The following is a 19,387-nucleotide window of genomic DNA, read 5'->3' as shown; positions in this document are numbered from 1 at the left end:
TTTCTGAAGCATGTACTTACATTGAGGCCCTGCCATTATAATTATTCAGTTGCAGTAGCTAAGCTTTGGATTCATAACTCAGCCAGGTATCGTACATGAGTAAGAAAAAAAAATGCTAAAATTTTTCCACAACCACTTGCTCACTTCAAAAGTGAATTCTCATTCAGAAAATGTAGTAGTCTGGCACGCTTAAGAACAAAGATACAAATCTAAAGAGCAAACTAACTGCCTAGAGTCAATGACAAACTTAAAAATATCAGGGGGATATCAGATGATACATCAGATAACTCGTATCCAAGCAATCCCCCGGAAAAAAAATGTAGTTCTTTCCAAACTTCATCAATTAATGATGACAAAACATCAGTTAAGAAGATGGTAGTTCGAGATCAGACCTTCTTACAGGAGCAGATGCAGTTTTCTTGCTCTTCTTTTAGATTCTGCATGAGTATAATTGATATGAGAAAAGTCTATCAGTAGCATTTTGGCCATGTGATTCATGAACTGTTAGCAGTAAGGAAAACAGGTTCCAATTTACATAGGAAAACTAGCATTTTTATAATATTTCTCAACGATTTTTTTCTTGATTAGAAATTATTACATGATCTAATAGGAAAATTATCTGTATACTAATTGTTGATGCATGGTCTACTTAGGTAGATAATATGTTCAAATACACTAATTGAAATGCGATAATATCGTTCCTATATCCAAAGTTTTCAAATATCCTCCTGATGGGAATAGCTGAAATGTATGTAAAACAGGGCAAACTTATTGTGATGTGAGAAAATATCAACTCTAATTTCTTCACATAATAAAGTAATTGTGAGAACAAATTTATGCACCACATGAGCTAGCTGATATTTCTTTACGAAAGTTAATTAGAACAAATTTCTACACATTAAAGCTGAGAGTCATTTCTCGTCAGTGGTATGCAGTTGGCTATCAAGAAAAGAGTGTTAAAATATGCATGATACACACCTGGAGCTGGGCCTGCAGATCTGTGATGTGCTGAACTGCCAAATCCAGCATATCTGATGTGTTTGTTTGCTGCCAAAAATTATAAAATAGTAAAGTTCAATAATTGTCCTCTTTGAGTTCTTTTGGAAAACAACAGGTAAATCTAGAGCTATCCGAAATCAAAAGAAAATTGCTAACTGAACAAATAAATCATTTGGTAACTCTGGAAGCTGATGCAATAGAAAGTGGTTAAATACTCAGTGATGATCTTTACACGTGGGTAAGACAGGTACTATAGATGCAGTCCCACTTTTACTTGGAAAAGGAAAAGATATAAACTGGATTTCCACATAGTACATACCTTGTCCATGTTAGGTACAAGATCCTGGAGCTTTCTCAACCGTTTGCTAATTCTTGTTCTTCTCTCCTAGCAGTAATAAAAAGAACCTATTTATCATCAATCCAGTGCAACATAATACAGACTTACTTGCAGAACAATTGCACTGGACATGACTTGTATGAAGAAACAACAAATAGAACACAAAGATGAAAATGAAAAGCTTCAACTGTTTCACTCAGAGAGATTCTATCAGACAATCATTCTTGTTCCATGGTTTCCATAATATAATGTGGCATGTGAAATCCTCAACGGAGAGAAGTTCTAGATACAAACCCTCTCAGCAATGCTCCGAGGGTGTGTTGCACACCCCCGCTTAGCACGGACTTTGCAAGTGACTGAATCATGGTTCATCTGCAGGTACTTCTCCATATTGGAGATCTCTAGAGATGTATTTGGCAGACCAATCTGGAATCAATCAAAACACAATGAATAAAAACTTAAGGGCTGTGAGCGGTTATATGGATATATGAGGTTACAGAGGGAGGATAGAGGATGAAGGATATTCTTTAAAGAAACAAAAAAAAAAACTAATTAGAATTGCAGAAATGGGAATATTAATTCATAAAGTAGATATCTAGGATAAAAGTTTTGGCATATATGAAGAATAATCAAAATCAAAATTACCTACTTGCAACAAAATAGATGCTACTAGACAAAAGGTAAAATAAGGACTGCTAAGCTAACAGTTAACTACTACTTCATGTGTCCATGAATGAAACATAATTCTGAATGCAAAATTTCCTTCTGTCAGCAAGAATGATTGATGATGCTTACCTGGGAGTCCATGTTATGCAGAGTAGTAGTAACTTCACCATTGTGATCCCTGGCCCGCTTGCTAAAAGGAGCAGAGAACATGACCGAGTTCGTATCATCCCATGAGCTGACAGGGAAGTCACTGGAGATGTAGGACTGGCCAACATGCCCAGCTGCTTCGTCGGAGCTATTGCCATTCTCCCCCACATCTGGGATGCTCATCTCTGAGATCTGAGATAGTGAGTCTCTTGAGAAGCTCCATTGGGAGCTCAATCTTCTGCTTGCAATTGCATGGGTGACATCAGTGCCCGCCTGCAAGTAGTTTCCAATCCTCCTTGTGCCAGAAAGATCTGTTCATATCACAAACCGGTTGGAAAATTGAAGCACTGCAGATTGTTCACCATATGGAGATAAACGCGGATGCCCAGAAAACCAATTGACTTGAAGATTTTCTGACGTGAGTGGGAATGCAGTGAAGTATAAAAAACTGGATGGAGTAACTACTATTTAGATTCATATGCTTTGTTACTATTTTGATGCTATCTCATAAACGCAATCAGATATTGATGTTGTCTTTTGAGTAAGAGATGGGAGTCTTGCAAGTTTCGTGTCGGCACATGGTCATATTGCAACACTAGAATTCTAGTAACATAAGTATCAGTAAGGAGCATTAATGCAATCACCACTTAGATGATGAGGATACAAAGTATAAACGATCTCAAATCAAAGAATTTAAGGGACTGCCTTGTCCATGCTCTGCAAGGAGCGCCATAATATCGCTCCAACCAACTTGAAAGCCCACAAAAAGATATGTATACAGATTACAGCAATAAAAAAAGAACCTTGGAATGACTAGATATTTGTGGTACAGCAAAACAAACAAGCATAGGCAATTGACTAGCTAATCTCAGCCTAGGCAGATTTAACTATAGACCTAATCATGCATCCTTATCTTCACCAAACTCCATTGCATCCTGAAAACCAGATTAAGCCTCTATAATCACACTGCCTCATAAAATACCAACAAGTATTACTACAGTTCACACAACTGGAGACATGAATCTTCTCTACAGTGAGTAACATCCGTGAAGGTGAAATTGAGAAACAGGATCTTCAGAGCTTTAAAAGTAATTGGTCCCCGACGTCACATTAGGTGCAATAATAGCAGCAGACGTGTTTCAACATATAATCAAGGTGGCAGACAGACATTTAAAAAAAAAAACATGCTGGACCACATGAATCTAGACATAAATCCTTTAAGCTCTTCTAAATGGACCAGTGGCCCCACCCTACCCTGCTGAGCTCTCAATTAAATGTAAGCCAGCCCCCCCGAAAAAGTTCCCCCCCACAACTTGGGATCCTTGGTGGGAAGGATAAGACAGTAATTTGAAACTACGTTGATAAATAACGTGTCAGAATTTAGCGCATCAGTAAAATAAATATATAAATATAAGAAGAGGCAGAGTGGAGTTGCCAATGGGTACAAAGATGAGCTATCGACTATCGAGGTTGCTTTTTAGGTATCTCCCCTCAGCTTGGCCTGTCCTGTGACTGTGAGGCGGTGTGTCTCGTCTAAGTGCAATGCGCATGGTCGGCAGTGTTTTTAACTTTATGGACCCACCAACTGGAAACAGGGAAGAATGTACGGAGCCAATGAACCAGGACCAAGTGGACTCTGCGTTAGGGACGAACCCCCGCATAAATATTTCCCTACGACTACGAGAAGATAAGGAACTGGGGCGGAGGGGAAGGGGGGGCAGTTTCGTCATTCCGTCCCTTTCTCCTCCCCCTCCCCTCCCCCACCATTGGGGGTGGGGAATGGCGAGGTTGCACAGCTAATTAGGATCTGCCACGCGTCCCCGGCGGCAAAAGCTGCAGGTAATTCCTACGTTAAAGCCGGAGGTGGTAGGGAACTAGACACAGTGACACACGACTCTGAATAGATTTGTGAGCATAATTTAATTTACCTTTTCACCCCTAGAGCGTAGGCAGTCGTAGTAAAATAATTGGTGCCTATATCTAAAACAGGAAGGAGATTAAGTACCGAATCAGGTGTAGCCACGCGTAATCTTACCGTGGTGGTCCACCATGAGGTGGGCGAGCAACCCCGGGGGCGAGCTGCTGTGCCGCACGAGCGGCACGCCGCCCCCCATCCTCTGGGAGCCGCCGAGGCCGCCCGCGGCCACGTGGATCTCCCCGGGGACGTACGGTCTGTGGCCGGACCCGGACCCGGCCCCGGGGCGGCAGCTCGACTCGGCGGAGGTGAGGCACGACGTCTCGCCGGAGAAGAAGCGGCTCATCACGGCCGGATCCGATCCGACTGCGGGGAACTCCCCTCCGCCGTTGATCACGGAGGTCGCGATTCCCGAGAGGAGCGAGCCGGGCGCCGAGCCGTACCGGGCCAAGCCAGGCAACATCGAACCGGCCTTGCTCCCCTCGCCCGGCGTCAACCGGTTCATTTGTAGAGAGAGGAGCGAGAGATGCTAATTTTGGGGAGGAAGAAAGAGAGGAAGGGCAATGGCTTGATGTGGCAAAGTTGTTAACAAGAGTATAGTGAAACTTTGAGTATTAAATAGAGAGCTAATGGGCTCCACCTGGGAGAGAGGGGCTCGTGATCCTCTCCGATGGATATATCCTTATTGATTCCAAAAATATTTTTCTTGAATTTTTTAAAAGAATGTTCACAGGTAGACAGATAATTCATTAGCATCAACCAATTACTTAAACTTCACACCCACAGGAAATAAGAAAGGACAACAATCCAAGAATAAGCCTCGTAACCTGCTGAGAAATAATAGACACAACAGTAACAATATATATATATATATATATATATATATATATATATATATATATATATATATATATATATATATATATATATATATATATATATCTCTCTCTTTGGCTAACTTAGACACCACTATACGAAAAACACAATAAGAGTCATATACTAAAGAATGTACAGTTGAGTGAGTCATTGTCATATGGCTCCTTCCAGTTTGCACCATACTTAACACTATAATATGTCGGCAAACATAAATAAACATGCTACAAATTAAAACTAAAATTCAGAACGGACAGTAACAACATATGATAACAAAGAATAACTGCAAGAAACAACAAATATTACGAATATAATCCACACAAACAACAAATAAAAATCTCTTGCTGTTTGATTTGTGGCGGTGGCGATAATAAAAAGTACAGAAATCATCATGCAGTGAAGAAATATGGGAGGTACGAATTAAGACAGTAGATATGTGGAGATGAATATATCAACGCACATAAAAGTGTGAAATTTACTATTAGAGTGAGAAATGATATGCATCGAGATGTAAATGAAGGTGGACGACCGACAAGAGACTATTCTAGGTTTGATCCACTGCGTTGGAGGGAAGTCCTAGTAGTCAATGCCAGCATAACTTGAGCCACAGGGCAGCGCACGAGTTGTAGAACTAAGGCTCCACCTTTGCAACTTCAACGTCCCCACCCTAGGGTCGCCACAACAGTTGCAAAATTAGCGAAGAATAGTAGAGATGGGTGGATCGACAATGACAAAGCTAGCTTCCACGAGAAGAAATGCCAATCATGAGGAGGGATGGGAAAAGAAAGAAGAGAAAACACCACAAAAAATAGTTAGAGATGAGAGAGTAGCTCGGGAGGAAAAAAAAAAACGATAGGCCTCCCTCAACTATCGGTCTATGGGTTATGAGTAGAGAGGGGAAACGCCCGTCGACAAGCTTTACCAGACCCGAGTGCTTACATTACGTATTAAATAGAGAAATAATAGTTTTGATTAGTTAAAAAATTAAGAATTTATAGACACCGGCCACATCACACATTACACTTATATTTTGATTTTGTAGCAATAGGGGATTGGGTTTCGGTTGAAACGTACCCATGCAAGTCAACCCAACAATGTCATCTGATGCAGGTAGGTATATTAATTACATACATCCCATAACTTTGATCTCACCTACTTAAATTTCTACCGTCCTAATCTCTTTCTTTTGTAAGACTCAATTGGAGTCTTCTAATATAAGCAATTACTACCACTTGACGTTCTCAATCAATCAGCACAAGTAAAGTAAACCCCTAAAGAATGGAAAACCCAAAAGTTATCCCTTTGACTTTCCTACATATAGTAATAATAAAAGGAAAAAATAAAAAATAAAAATCTAAGGGGCAGACTCGGCTGCCACTGCAATTATGACATGTGCCCCCAGTTGTAGACGATTCCCAAAACTTGGGCTGCAGGAGATCTGGAGATTGTCCTTATCCCCATGTGGAAAGGAAGAAAGGTTGGCCACGTGGGTTCGAAAGTTTAGGATTCTTAAATATTGGGGTTTTGGGTTAATCTAAGGGATTAGTAGTACATAATCTGGGGAATAGCATGGGATGATGGGATGGATGTACTACTTTCTATAGGGATTAGGAGGGTCCAAAGGGTACTTAAGATCTTGCAATTAACTCTAGTGGCCCCTTCTTAAGAAGCAAACCCCGAGGTAATTAGGTTAGTTTATAATTAACATAGAGATCGGCCGACGTGGTCCTCATCATATCGCATGTACAACTAATAATAATACTACTACGTGCATCAACTAGTTTAACACTCACTTTTCCTTAAGTAAATGTAATTAATTGTATATTATTATAGTTTGCTTAGAGAATAATTAATGTACTTCCCTGTTAACTTAATCCGAGGTATGGAATCTCTAAACCATGGAATAATTGTTTAGAGTGCTTCAACGAGCTTTCTTGTTAAAAGGCACAGAAGCTTTCTGGAAGCAACCATTTGAAGATAGACTAGTTTTGTTCTTTCCAGGTCATTGGCAAGTATAATTATCAAAATAATTCATATGTGAGCCAATTAGAGCATCTCGAAGATAAGCTCTATATTTGAATTGAAGCACAAAGGCTTTTTTTTATAGGGAGTGAATCATATTTTAGAGCTCAATGCACTCCAATACATTTGAGTTATATTTTTAATTATTTATTATTAAATAATATAAAATTTTATAACGCTTGTCAATAATATAGTTCTTATTTAATTTAAAATTTAAGTATTAGATTAACTCTAAACTAATTTAATATTATAAAAACTAAAAGTACAATAAGTTTATTTAAATTGTGAATAAAAGATAAAAGATATAGATAGATCCTTTTCAAGATTGTAGAAAGCTTCAAATTAAAATTTTGGGCCTGGCCCGGGCCCAACTTGATCCGAATAGGCCCAGAGGAACTCAAACCCCAAATTTTTATTTGGGATTATGGGTTCTACCAGGTTCATAATTAGATATTGGGCCGAATTGTTTAAACCCTAGCCTGACCCATCCTGTAGCACTCCCATATAGTTGTATATTCCCCTGGAAAGTTTCTTATTTCTGTGTATAATCTTCAAATTTTAGGTTACTTTTTGATAATGGTTAAATTAAATATTCAGTAATTTAATAGACAGAGAGAAAATTATAAATACTCTTAATTGGAAGAAATATGTGCAAATAAGAATATGAGCATTTTTATGATTAACTTTGAGAGGTGTTCTTAAAAAAAAGACTATGTATGTTCAAATAATAGGTTTTAGAAGTGCATAGGTGCAAAGATAAAAACATGGCTTAATTACACTTTGCCCCTTTATATTTGACCGTGTATTATTTTGCACCCATGTATTATAAAAGCAAACAAATACTCTTTATAATTTTGAAATGCTATAATATCTTAGACGTCGTTAACAGAAAATTATATTTCTATCCATTTGTAGTTGGACGGAATTATTATGATTTATTAGCTTAAAAAAATTAAATTATATATTTATTCTCACCTACCACTGATTGGACAATTCTGACTCTCACGGTCACATTGCACACATTGCCTACATTGTTAGTTTTGAGAGAAGAAAAAAGAGATAAGGAGAGAAGAGAAGCCCTTCTTCTTCCCTTCTAATATTGTCTTCTTGTCTTCTTCTTTCCTTCTTCTTCCCCTCTTCTTCCTCTTTAATATGCTATTTCTATCTCTTAAACTCTTTCCTCTCAAGGATGTCAAGGCATTCACGCATTATAGAAGACACAAAATGCCAAGCATCATAGGAGATCGAGTTTGTAAGGTTTGTCCATTTAAAATTTCTGTTTTTATATGGTGTAGAATTTCCTAGAAATCTTAGCCTCCACCCCAAATTTAGGATTTTTTGAGAGGGCTTAGTAAATATTTTGTACTCCACCCATCCATGAAAAAAGTTAGGGCTTGAGGAAGAAAATGGGCTGAGAAATAAGAGTGGAAGCCATTTTGTACTTCAATAAGGGCAAAATTGTGTAAAACATATTCTTTTGACCAACGGGAGAGTAATTTTATCTATACGTAAGTAATCTACTATTCGTATGAGTTTTAACTCTTGGAATGCTAACAGATGGATTTAGTTATAGCATTTCAAATATATAAAAAGGTATTTATACGTTTTTATAGTATACGGGGGTAAAGTGATACGTGGTCAAAACAGGGCAAAGCGTAATTAAGCCTAAAAACCATAATTTGGCTTTCAACGTTTAGTGACCGGGACACGTGGAGGCCATTCGAAGCCGGGCGTATCATTTTCCAAAGGAGGGAGGTCTTGGAAGGAAATCTGATGAGGCGGTAAGTACTAGTATATATTAAACAAAAATCTCAATAGGACACAAGTCCTTCCCACGTGATCACCATGCACCTCCACATGATTGGTGATCCCGCCGCTGGGCCCCGGTACCAAATTTTACGATCAACCTAATCACCGTCAAAATCTCGTCATAATCATACATGGGAGGAATAAAAGTCTGATACATTGAAAATGAAAAAGGCCTTCTTTGATTTGTGCATAAATTTTTCAAAAATAATTTTATTATTAAAATTAAAATAGTAACATCTTTTTTACACCTTTACTTCATTTGCAAAGGCATTTTTATTATTTAAAAAAACAGTGATATTGTTAATTATATAAAAATATCTTTTGAGCCTTTTGTATTATTATTACACGGTCGAATCAAGCATACTGTCAGATGCGTATAAACACATCGATCATATATATTTAATTATTATAAATGTATTCAGATTATAATTAATATGGTAATGCATATCAAACAAACGAGGTATCCGAAACTACTACTGATACATAAATTAGGCTATACTCAACCAGAATGTAAATTAGAAATTACAATAAAATAGGAGTGGAAGTAGGTTTACATGATAAACAAACCCACCACCTAGAAAAATAAATCTCACATATATATATATATATATATGTATCTCCATGTCTAGCATTTCGACTACACCAATGACATCCCTTGGATCTTAATCAAGCGGTTGATGTTCCATCACACCAATATGACCACATGGAATAAAGTTATGGGTCCACTTCCAGTGGTGTACCATGATCACATATGCACCATATATTTCGCTTGTTTCCCATGAGATTATTATAGCCCATATCTTTAATTTATATGGTCCTTATTATACTATTAAGTATTCATTATCTTATTTAATGCTCCTCTTTTATTATTATTTTTTTCCCACCACCCCTTTCCCCACTTTCCCCTTCTCCTCCCCCATTTCCTCGAATTCCCACGCCATTTGCTCCGACTCCTCCTCATCCTCCTCCGGCCGAAGGGGCTCAAGGGCGTTGTCCGCCCTTGATTTCTTTCCCGAGTTCGGAAAAATTTCCGGTCAGTTGAGCCGGAATTTCGAGGGGTCGGTCTCGTTGGCTCTGTGTCGATCTTGTTTCTACCGCAATAAAGCTGCCATCTTGTGAATCCGGTGCTCAAATCCTTCGTGGGTTGTCGGTTTCTCTCGATTTCATGGCGAAAAATCTCAGCTTTCCCGAATTTTAATTTTTTTTTCTTTCTCGTCTTTTAGAAATCTCGGATCTTTGTATTGTTTTCTCCCGACTTGTTGTTAGATCGAAAGGGAAGAGATGGCAGGAGAAAGGTGTAACCTTGACAAGGATGAGGCTGAGATCCTCAAGCCTTCCTCCTCTTCTCCTGCTCCTTCTACCTCTCCAGCATCCGCACCACAGCCTTCTCTTTTCTTGAAGCCGCCCCAGGAATCTCCAGCTCCGAGGCCGGAGAGACCGAACACGGACGCGGATACCATCAAAGCCGGTCCCGTTTTTTCTTCAGCTCCAAAGAAGCCGGTGGAAGAATCCCAGCCCATCGTCCGATTCATCAATAGATGCTCCAGCTGCAAGAAGAAGGTGGGCCTCACCGGATTCCGATGCCGTTGCGGGGAATTATTCTGCGGCCGGCACCGGTACTCCGACATCCACGACTGCTCCTTTGATTACAAGGCCGCTGGTAGGGAGGAAATCCTTAAGAACAACCCCGTGGTCAGAGCTGCCAAGATCATCAAGATCTAAGGTCCTTATTTTTTTTAATTAGCATAAATGTTCTCCTTTGATGCTATAGAGCTTTAGCTGAATTGGGTTCTCTATCTAATCTCCATATCAAAATTATAATAGGATTGTATTTGTATGCTGTAATCTTGCAATCTCAATACAGTGCTTGCTATATGGTAGTCTAAATTGAAACAGTATGTTGTTTTAGATGATGTTAATAATTTTTTTTTCTCTTTGATATAATTGACCTGTGGAGTTGCTTTGGGATTCATCTGTTTGAGTTGGCATGCTGTGATGTTCTTCTGGGTCAGAGTCTTGAGGTGATGAGATGTGAGAGAAATGGTTTGGCAGACAAGTTGCAAAGGGGCAGCTTTTTGTTGTGCGGTAGAGAAAAAAGATAATTTTGATGTGGGGGGGGCCCTTGCTCTTTGGTGTCTTGCTTTCTCTTCTCTTCTTTCTCTTTGGATTCTTTCTCTCATTTGAGGTTGGTGTCTAATAGTAGCATCTCTAGTCTTAACATTAAATGCTTGTAACTCACAACTACTGCTGTTGTCTCCCCCCCTTTTTTTTTTCCCTTAATAGCATCTTTAGGCTTAATTCTAAATGCTTGTAACTCAAGTTACTGTTGAATACTGGTGAATGAGCAGAGTATATCATAATTAATGTTGCTCTGGAAAGGAAGGTACTAATGTTAAACACAAATTGATGCTTGTATGCCTCTTTTTCCTACTCTCTGAGTTGTGTTCTTGTGATCATTGGAGAAGATTCTTTGCTATATGTATAGTTGCATACATGATAGATTCTACCAGGATGTTAGATCATTGGATATGATTTCTTTTCTTTTTATCTTGAATGCTTGGTTTCTTTCTTCCTTTTGCTCCTTTCCAGTAGCTTGTTCCCTGTAAAGGCCATTGTGGTTATCACTTGCAACCTTTTGGAGATGCCTCTGTAGTTATCCCATGGTAGTACATAGGATTCTACTGAGACTGCTTGCTTTGTTGCATTCCCTTTTCTCTTCTCCAGATGGAGTATATATATATATATATATATAAAATAAATGACTCATTCAATGCTAATTTGGGTTTGCAGTGTGAATGAAATGTGGAAGGGCAGCTTGGAATGATTATAAGTGGTGGGATAAACAAAAGCATAGCAATAGCTGCTACAAAGCTTTTTATCTCAAGTGGCTCCCAGATATTGCTCCACTTCGCAAAGCTTAGGCATCAAAATTTGTCAAAGGTCCAGATTGGAGGCTCTACCCCCTTTGGAGTGGATCTTTTTTCGGATGCTTTTGGCTTCATCCAGACCGTTGAGCTTAAATTCCATGGTGTTATGTATTCCTCCAAATTTGTTTTGATTGGCAATTTGGCATGTCAACACACAGTTGCGTGGTGCTTTCTTCTTGGACTTTTCAATTACTTCTCCTCCTCGAGCTTAAATATATGATTACTAGTAGTTGAGCAGATTATTTTTATATTATTTTTCTGGGGGCCCTATTTGCTTTAATGCTACCAAACTCGGTCAAGCCCAGGTCTGGTTGGGCCGGGTTACAGATTAGAGCCCGAGCCCAACCGTTTGCCTAATCATGGGCTTGTACTTGGGCCCACGGTTACCCTTAAATGAGACTATGGATATATATATATATATATATATATATATATTAGAAGAAGAACAAATATTCTTTCCTTAACAATAACAACGATATTCGTTCATATATTGAATATTGTCAGTGTATTTATTTTTGTTAATTCAAAATGCCCTTCTTCCATTTGTAAAGTAAACGAGCATTAAAAGAACATTTTAGTCAAAATATGGAATATAATGGGAATAACTACTAGTCATTGTGGTCTGTTTCTTAATAAGAGAATTTAGTCTAATTGCTTAACATCTATATGTATATGTATATTTTTGAAATGAAGAGTTTTCATGGCACCATTCTTATGTACATGCTAATTAAATTTTCTGGACCACAAGAAGAATCATCCCATCTTTATTCCCAGCATTGACCAACCTCTTTTTAGTCCTTTTTGTACTTATGCTAAGCAAAGTTTGATTAATAATAAGCTAATGTCACGTGAGGGCCTCCATCAAAGTTGTACCCCCTGGTCAAAGATGGGGAACATTCAAGACCTATAAAGCTTGCTTTAGATTTGAGACAACTTATTATAGGATTATATATTATACACACACACATATCTTATACTAGTTTATGGTACTTAAATAACTTCTTATAGCATTATGATAACCTCAACCTCCTTCACTTTGAAGGGAGGGGAGGAGCTCAAGTAGTGATCAAGTGTGTCAAATAGGATCCCAACTTTGCCACATGCATCCTTAATTTCTCTTAGTAGCCCACATTGGTTTTATTTTATATCTAAGTCAAAAGCTTTAAATTAATTCCTAGTATGTGCGACAAATACATGCAGCCATGCATAATTAATCTAATCTAATCCAATTTCTCTCTGTCCATCTATTGGATCCCATAAAAGAGAAAAGATAAAAGGAAAAGTTTTGGCGAGAAACGGGCATAAAATGTGACATGACTATAGTTTGTAGCTATGTGTGTAGATATTATGGATAGGGTAGTAAATTAGAGATATAGAACCAGGTGAGTGGCTACTCCTTCCTACTCGACCATTAAACGGCTAAGCCTAAGTTCATGAAAACCGGGTTAATTAAATTAAAAAGTATAGTGGTGGGATTGCCTCCTAAAATTTGTAATATATATTTATTATATAATTAAATTTTCTCTATCTCTCTCTCTCTCTCTCTCTCTCTCTCTCTCTCTCTCTCTCTCTCTCTCTCTCTCTCTCTCTCTCTCGATACGTTTTATGGAATAATGTGCATGAAAAATATATATACATAAATTAACGTAGTATTCTTTCCGAGGAGGCACGGGGGCTCCGCCGATTTCTCCAAGGCTTTGAATTGAATGAGATGATCACCCCCTTAACCTTCTCGAATATCACGCAATCTCTCTCTCTCTCTCTCTTTTTATTCTCTCTCTTCTTTTATTTAATTACAAGATAAACTTACTCTATGAAATTATTAAAAAATAAATATAATAAAATTTGACGATGTATTAAGCTCTCCATTGAATGAAATAGAGTAATAAATTTGTTTTTATTTTTAAAAAAATAATTAATATTATAAGATATGGTCCTTAACCTTTCCTTGCGTTTTACTCTCCCTGGAAGCGACGTCGTTATCTCCAAGACGACCCACTGCTTGCCCACTTACCGGCTTACTATTTTAATCCTCTTTGCCGACTTAACTCCCCTCATTAACTGCCACGTGTCGGTTCGACCGGTGCCCTTCGTGAAACCTCGCGCCCGCCCTTAATTTCTTTCTTCTTCTTCTTCTTCTTCTTCTTCTCCTCTTTAATCCACTCTAATAATCCTCATTAGTTCTTCCCGAAACTAACAAGCTATGGATTAGGGAGGTAATTTTAATCTATTTTCTTTATCCTTTTTTTTTTTAAAAAGAAAATTTAAATTTTAAACTTTGGACTTAGAGTGGGCAACCACGTGTGGACGGAGAGGGTATGCATGCATGCATGGAGACGCCATGCATCCATGGCCTGCATGCACTGCACCTACGTGCGATAAAGTGCAGAGCCATGGCAGTGCACACGTGGGAGAACTGCCACGTGGACGTAGGGGTGCCCCCAACCTCCCCCCTCTTTATACTTTGGTTTTGGGGGGGGTAATTATGGGTCGATGTTTAGATTACCAAGAGAGATTAACTTAATCTATCTCTCGTCTTGTCCCATTAAACTTTTTTACAGTGGCCATGTGTTTTACCTCCTGCGATTCCCCCCCTCCCCTCCCCCTTGCTTTGACGGTCAAAGTTTCGGCAAGTCGCACATCTACCAAGATAAATTTTTTTTTAAAGAAAAAACCCACTCCTATCTTACCCCTCTCAAGATAGGAGAGAGAGAGAGAGAGAGAGAGAGAGAGAGAGAGAGAGAGAATAAGATATAATATATCGAGGAGGATCCTATGGAGGGGTTGTTTAATTAGGGTAACCATCCAGTTTGTCTACAGGCTTCGGGAAAAGGTTTCCTGAGAATGGAATAACCCCAAGACCCGGAAGACAAGGGCTCGTGTCCTCATATAGGGCGCAGGTAGCAAACCCATCTCCCCTTTCCTTTTTTTCTATCTCTACTTCTTTTCTCATTTTCTCTCTTATCTTTCTATGAAGAAAGTAGAGCTAGAGATAGAAAGTTTCCGAGTGATGCGGGTTAGAGAGTGGGTTTAGATGATTAGGACGAAGATATACTAGTAGAATATTAGTGTAGAGTGAGAGAGAACGCTGACAGGAAGAGACTTGTGCCCAACTGAGGTTAGAACAAAAATGGTGGTGTGGACTGTGGAGGATTTGAGAGAGAGAGAGAGAGAGAGAGAGAGAGAGTGTGTGTATGTGTGTGTGTATATGCGTGCGTGCGTGTGGGATTTTTTGTCACAGCTTGTCAGAGATCAACTTCTACTGGTGCATTTGGATTTTGGAGGGTTTGACCAGTACAGTATCTAACAGTGTGGATCTGCAAGTTATCTACATCTATTGGACTATGTTTGATAAATATTTATAACTACACATGTGTACTACGTACTGTTATATTAATAAGAATAATAATACATGTATAAAGAAGAAAGTAAAGTTATATGTATATATATATATATACACACACACACTGTGATCGAATATAAAAAGTAGGTTAATTTTTATTCATTAGAATATATCTGCAGCCTGCTTAGTACAAACTAAACCTTTTCTAAACTAAGCATGAATCGCATGAGTTTTTTATTTGCTTAATCGAAATAGAGAAGGAATTAAACTAGATTTATATATGTATAAATGACTTGAAAAGGAGCAAGTAACTTGTTACAGACGTATTATATATATAGGTATATCTCCACTGTTTGCTAATGCTACTAGTATTTACATCTCTCAGGTACCTGATTGATTAGGTTACTCCAAATCCAAATCCCCAATATACTCCCCCCCCCCCCCCCACTCTCTCTCTCTCTCTCTCTATAACTCTCTCACTACCCTCCTCCTCCTTCTTCTCTCCCTCCAATGGCTCCTCTTTGAGAACTGACCTCTTGACCCCACAAAACTCATAATCTCATTAACCTATTCTGATCCCCCTTCTCCTTCCTCCGGCCCACAGAATCTACCAACCTCAAGTAGTAAGCAACTACTCTAATGGCCTCATCAGTAAACAATTGGTTAGCCTTCTCCCTCTCCCCTCAAGAACTTCAAACCTCGCAAGCTCACCAAACCAACTCAATCTCCGGTGATGAAGTAGTCTACGGTCTCGCCGCCGACTCGGCATCTGACCCTCCTCTCGGTATCCCTAACTTGAGACCAGACAATACCTCCTATGGAATCTTGGAAGCTTTCAATAGAAGCCACCATCAACCCCAAGGTCTTCCCTTTGATTGCTCGCAAAAAATGAAAAGAAAAATTGTTGTAATATTTCTTACCTTATAATTTTGTCTTGTAGATTGGAACATGAAGAGCTTTGACTACAAAGGTGGATCCTCCGAGCTGTCGATGCTCGTCGGATCGAGTAGTAACGAGCCGAAGCTGGAAGATTTCCTCGGCGGGAACTCGTTCTCCGACCATGAAAACGCTAACTCCTACATGTTCTCCAACTCCTCTCTCCAGGTCGCCGATGCCGCCATGGTGACATCGAGCATTCAAGAAGGTCTAATGGGTAATGCTAATAATGCTAATAACGGCAACACTATTGGGCTATCCATGATCAAGACTTGGTTAAGGAACAACCCGGCGCCGCCGCCGCCGCAAGCGGGTGAGGAGATGAGCTGTGATGTGAACGATACCGACTGCGGTCGGGGGGCCATGAGGGGAAATCATATTAGCGGATTGACGAATTCCCAGAGCTTGGCGCTGTCGATGAGCACCGGATCGCAGACTAACTCGGCGTTGCCGCTGCTCGTGGCTGGAGGAGGGGAGAGCTCTTCGTCGGAGGGTAAGCAGAAAGGAAGCGCGAGCGGGCTCGACGCGCAATCCGCTGCGATTGAAGCTGTTCCCAGGAAATCTATTGATACTTTCGGGCAAAGAACTTCGATTTATCGAGGTGTTACAAGGTGAGGGATAAACACTTAAAAGCATATTTGATCGAGATCCATATGGTTTGAGTAGAGGTTGATGTTTAAGTATATGATGCTAGCTGGTTTGAGTTAGATTATTGGGCTATTGAAAGATGGATTCATGCATTTGTGATTATTAATTTTTGTTCTTCTTGCTCCTTTGTTTCTTACAGGCATAGATGGACTGGGAGGTATGAAGCTCATCTCTGGGATAATAGTTGTAGAAGAGAAGGGCAAACCCGTAAGGGCAGACAAGGTTATACTCCAGACTTAGATTTTAATATTTTTATAGCCTAAAAAAGAAGAAGAAATTCCTCTTGCTTCATTCCAACTATGCTGAGAGTGAATTCCTACTGACTTTTGTTTCTCTTTTTTGTTGCCAAATCTTGGGCACTTTGATCCTATGCCAACCTAATTATCTGAAGTTTACTTGGGTAAGATGCTGCTTTAGTCTTTTCTTCATACCTTTGTTATAGCTACTTGCATTCGTCCATCAACTTAAACATTCGAGCCTCAATGTTTCAGGGGGGTATGACAAAGAAGAAAAGGCTGCTAGGGCTTATGATCTGGCTGCTCTTAAGTACTGGGGAACGACTACTACTACCAATTTCCCAGTATGTATATCAGGCCATCATCTTCTCTTATTCCACACCATTATATATTCCTGGAGTTACGATTATGAACTATCCATTTCTTATCCTATTAATAGATTCTTATAGTTATTCTCCTTTTGGCACATATATTCAGATAAGTAATTATGAGAAGGAGCTAGAGGAGATGAAGCACATGACAAGACAAGAATATGTTGCATCTCTCAGAAGGTATTCATTGCTTAAATCTTAGATATATATTTAGGAGAATAATATTCTTTTAGAACAATTTTTCTAATGGTCACCATTGGAATCTGAACGCAGGAAAAGCAGTGGATTTTCTCGAGGTGCATCAATATATCGTGGAGTAACAAGGCATATACTTTCTTTCTTTTAATTTCTTGCATGGAATTAATTTCCTAGTCTTCAATAAGTTACTTTAATTTGAAGTGCAGTGCTCATTATGTAGTTGATATATGCAGGCATCATCAGCATGGGAGATGGCAAGCAAGGATTGGAAGGGTTGCAGGAAACAAGGATCTCTACTTGGGCACCTTCAGTATGTTCTCAAGATAACAAATTGCAATATATATAGCCACATACATTATATAGTGTGCAATGGATTCAATAAATTTTTAAAAAAAGCTTTAAAGCACTGTCAGAAAATATTCTATACTGGCATTAGGCTAAATTTAAGGTCTTTTTAACGTACCTTTTCAAGCTCATGTCTAAAGAGGCCTCAAAACTACGGTGCAGGAAGTCAAACACTCCATTATATTAGAAAACTAAGTCATAGACTCATAGTGCTTAATTGACATCGCATATCACCATGCAACAACTTTGCATGCATGCATTAACAACAATATTCCACAGGCACCCAGGAAGAGGCGGCGGAGGCGTACGACATCGCGGCGATCAAGTTCCGCGGCCTCAACGCCGTCACCAACTTCGAGATGAGCCACTACGACGTCAAGAGCATCCTCGAGAGCAGCACACTTCCGATCGGCGGCGCCGCGAAGCGTCTCAAGGAGTCTTCCGACCACTCCGACGACGGGTTAAGCGCTCGGAGGGCCGCTGACGACAGCCGCTTTGCCTCCCAACTCTCCGAAGGCTACGGCTGGCCGACCATTGCATTCCAGCAGCCACAGCCTGTCGGCATCCACTACGCCTACGGCGGGCAGCCTCGGGGTTGGTGCAAGCCGGAGCAAGACCCCGCCGTGGCCGCCGCCGCTCATAGCCTTCAAGACCTTCAACAACTCCAACTAGGCAACAACAACAACAACAACAACAACAACACCCACAACTTCTTCCAGCCTTCTGTTATCCACAACATCATGAGCTTGGACTCCTCCTCTTCTTCCAACTCCATGATCTATAACGGTAGCAATGGATACATGATGCCTATGAGCACCAACCAAGCTAGCAGTAGTAGCTTCGGAGACGAGGAAGGGAAACACATGGTGTATGACAACGCCATGATGGGGAGCAGTGATCCTTATGCTGCTGCTAGGAATGCTTACTACCTCTCGCAGCATTCCGTGGGCGGCGTCGACCAAAGCGGCAACGGTTGGATGCCGGCGCCGGCGCAGGAGATGTCAGCGAGGGCGAGCAACGGTGGGATGTGCCACGGAGGACCTCTGTTCACAGTGTGGAACGATGCTTAGGTTTTTAGGTTAGAGAGAGAGAGAGAGAGAGAGAGGAAGGAGGAGGAGGAGGGTGGAGAAGTAGCTAGGAGTGGTGAACAGAAGGGAAAGGGATAGGTTTACAGGGAAGACACAGATGAGCTACTAATTTTGAATATTTTTTTTTTTTCATTTTACCCCCTGGATGTTAGTTTTATTGAGCATGAGGAATGTTTTCCTTCTGAATTACGTTGGTGATGGCTTGTGAGGGGTTGGTGAATGCTCTGTTTGGTTTTTTTTTTGTTGATCTCCACTTGCCGTTAAATTTTGGGGAAGTTTTTCGGAAGGAAAAGATGAATCCTTTTGCAAGGGCTGTATTGTAAATTTGGCTAATAACATGGATGCTTCTTAAAAGAGAATTTGATTTCCTTGCTTTTTTAGTTAAAAATTATTCATTCCTTTGCAGCAGTAGTCGTAGTAGTAGTAGAAATGTTTCATTAGCTTGCTTTTAGTTGTTCGAAATAAAATGTTCTTTTTTTTAGTAGATTATTAATTTAATAAATAGTAGTTTAAAATTTAACACGTGG

General features: G+C 39.7%; 2 protein-coding genes and 1 long non-coding RNA gene across 5 annotated transcripts; 2 read left to right on the top strand and 1 right to left on the bottom strand.

Annotated features, from left to right (window-relative positions):
• Positions 1 to 121: 121 nt before the first annotated feature.
• LOC140786095 (transcription factor bHLH128-like) lies at positions 122 to 4,654 on the bottom strand. 2 transcript variants are annotated; one of them, XM_073134299.1, is made up of 6 exons: positions 4,185 to 4,654; positions 2,132 to 2,460; positions 1,631 to 1,762; positions 1,319 to 1,384; positions 979 to 1,047; positions 122 to 437 (listed from the first exon to the last, which is right to left on the bottom strand). In XM_073134299.1, exons 1-6 carry the CDS (start codon positions 4,567 to 4,569, stop codon positions 387 to 389), a joined length of 1,032 nt encoding a protein of 343 aa, XP_072990400.1. In that variant the 5' UTR covers positions 4,570 to 4,654; the 3' UTR covers positions 122 to 386. The 2 variants fall into 2 exon arrangements, with proteins under 2 accessions (XP_072990400.1, XP_072990401.1); XM_073134300.1 differs by lacking the exon at positions 1,631 to 1,762.
• Positions 4,655 to 8,180: 3,526 nt separating this feature from the next.
• On the top strand, positions 8,181 to 11,943 carry LOC140787036 (uncharacterized). 2 transcript variants are annotated; one of them, XR_012108739.1, is made up of 3 exons: positions 8,181 to 8,216; positions 8,607 to 10,491; positions 11,559 to 11,943. It is a non-coding gene; the product is annotated as an uncharacterized lncRNA (long non-coding RNA). The 2 variants fall into 2 exon arrangements; XR_012108738.1 differs by lacking the exon at positions 8,181 to 8,216 and having other exon boundaries at positions 8,458 to 10,491.
• A 3,613-nt stretch (positions 11,944 to 15,556) lies between these two features.
• LOC140787035 (AP2-like ethylene-responsive transcription factor BBM2) lies at positions 15,557 to 19,219 on the top strand. The gene is made up of 8 exons (XM_073135779.1): positions 15,557 to 15,900; positions 15,979 to 16,585; positions 16,762 to 16,844; positions 17,114 to 17,202; positions 17,336 to 17,409; positions 17,503 to 17,553; positions 17,661 to 17,737; positions 18,052 to 19,219. Exons 1-8 carry the CDS (start codon positions 15,678 to 15,680, stop codon positions 18,840 to 18,842), a joined length of 1,995 nt encoding a protein of 664 aa, XP_072991880.1. The 5' UTR covers positions 15,557 to 15,677; the 3' UTR covers positions 18,843 to 19,219.
• Positions 19,220 to 19,387: the final 168 nt, after the last annotated feature.

This window comes from Typha latifolia, chromosome 4 (genome assembly GCF_019914945.1).
Source record: "Typha latifolia isolate L0001 chromosome 4, TyphaL0001v2, whole genome shotgun sequence".
Lineage (NCBI taxonomy): Eukaryota > Viridiplantae > Streptophyta > Magnoliopsida > Poales > Typhaceae > Typha > Typha latifolia.
Note: the sequence above shows the minus strand (reverse complement) of the source record. Positions and strands in the feature narration are given on the sequence as shown.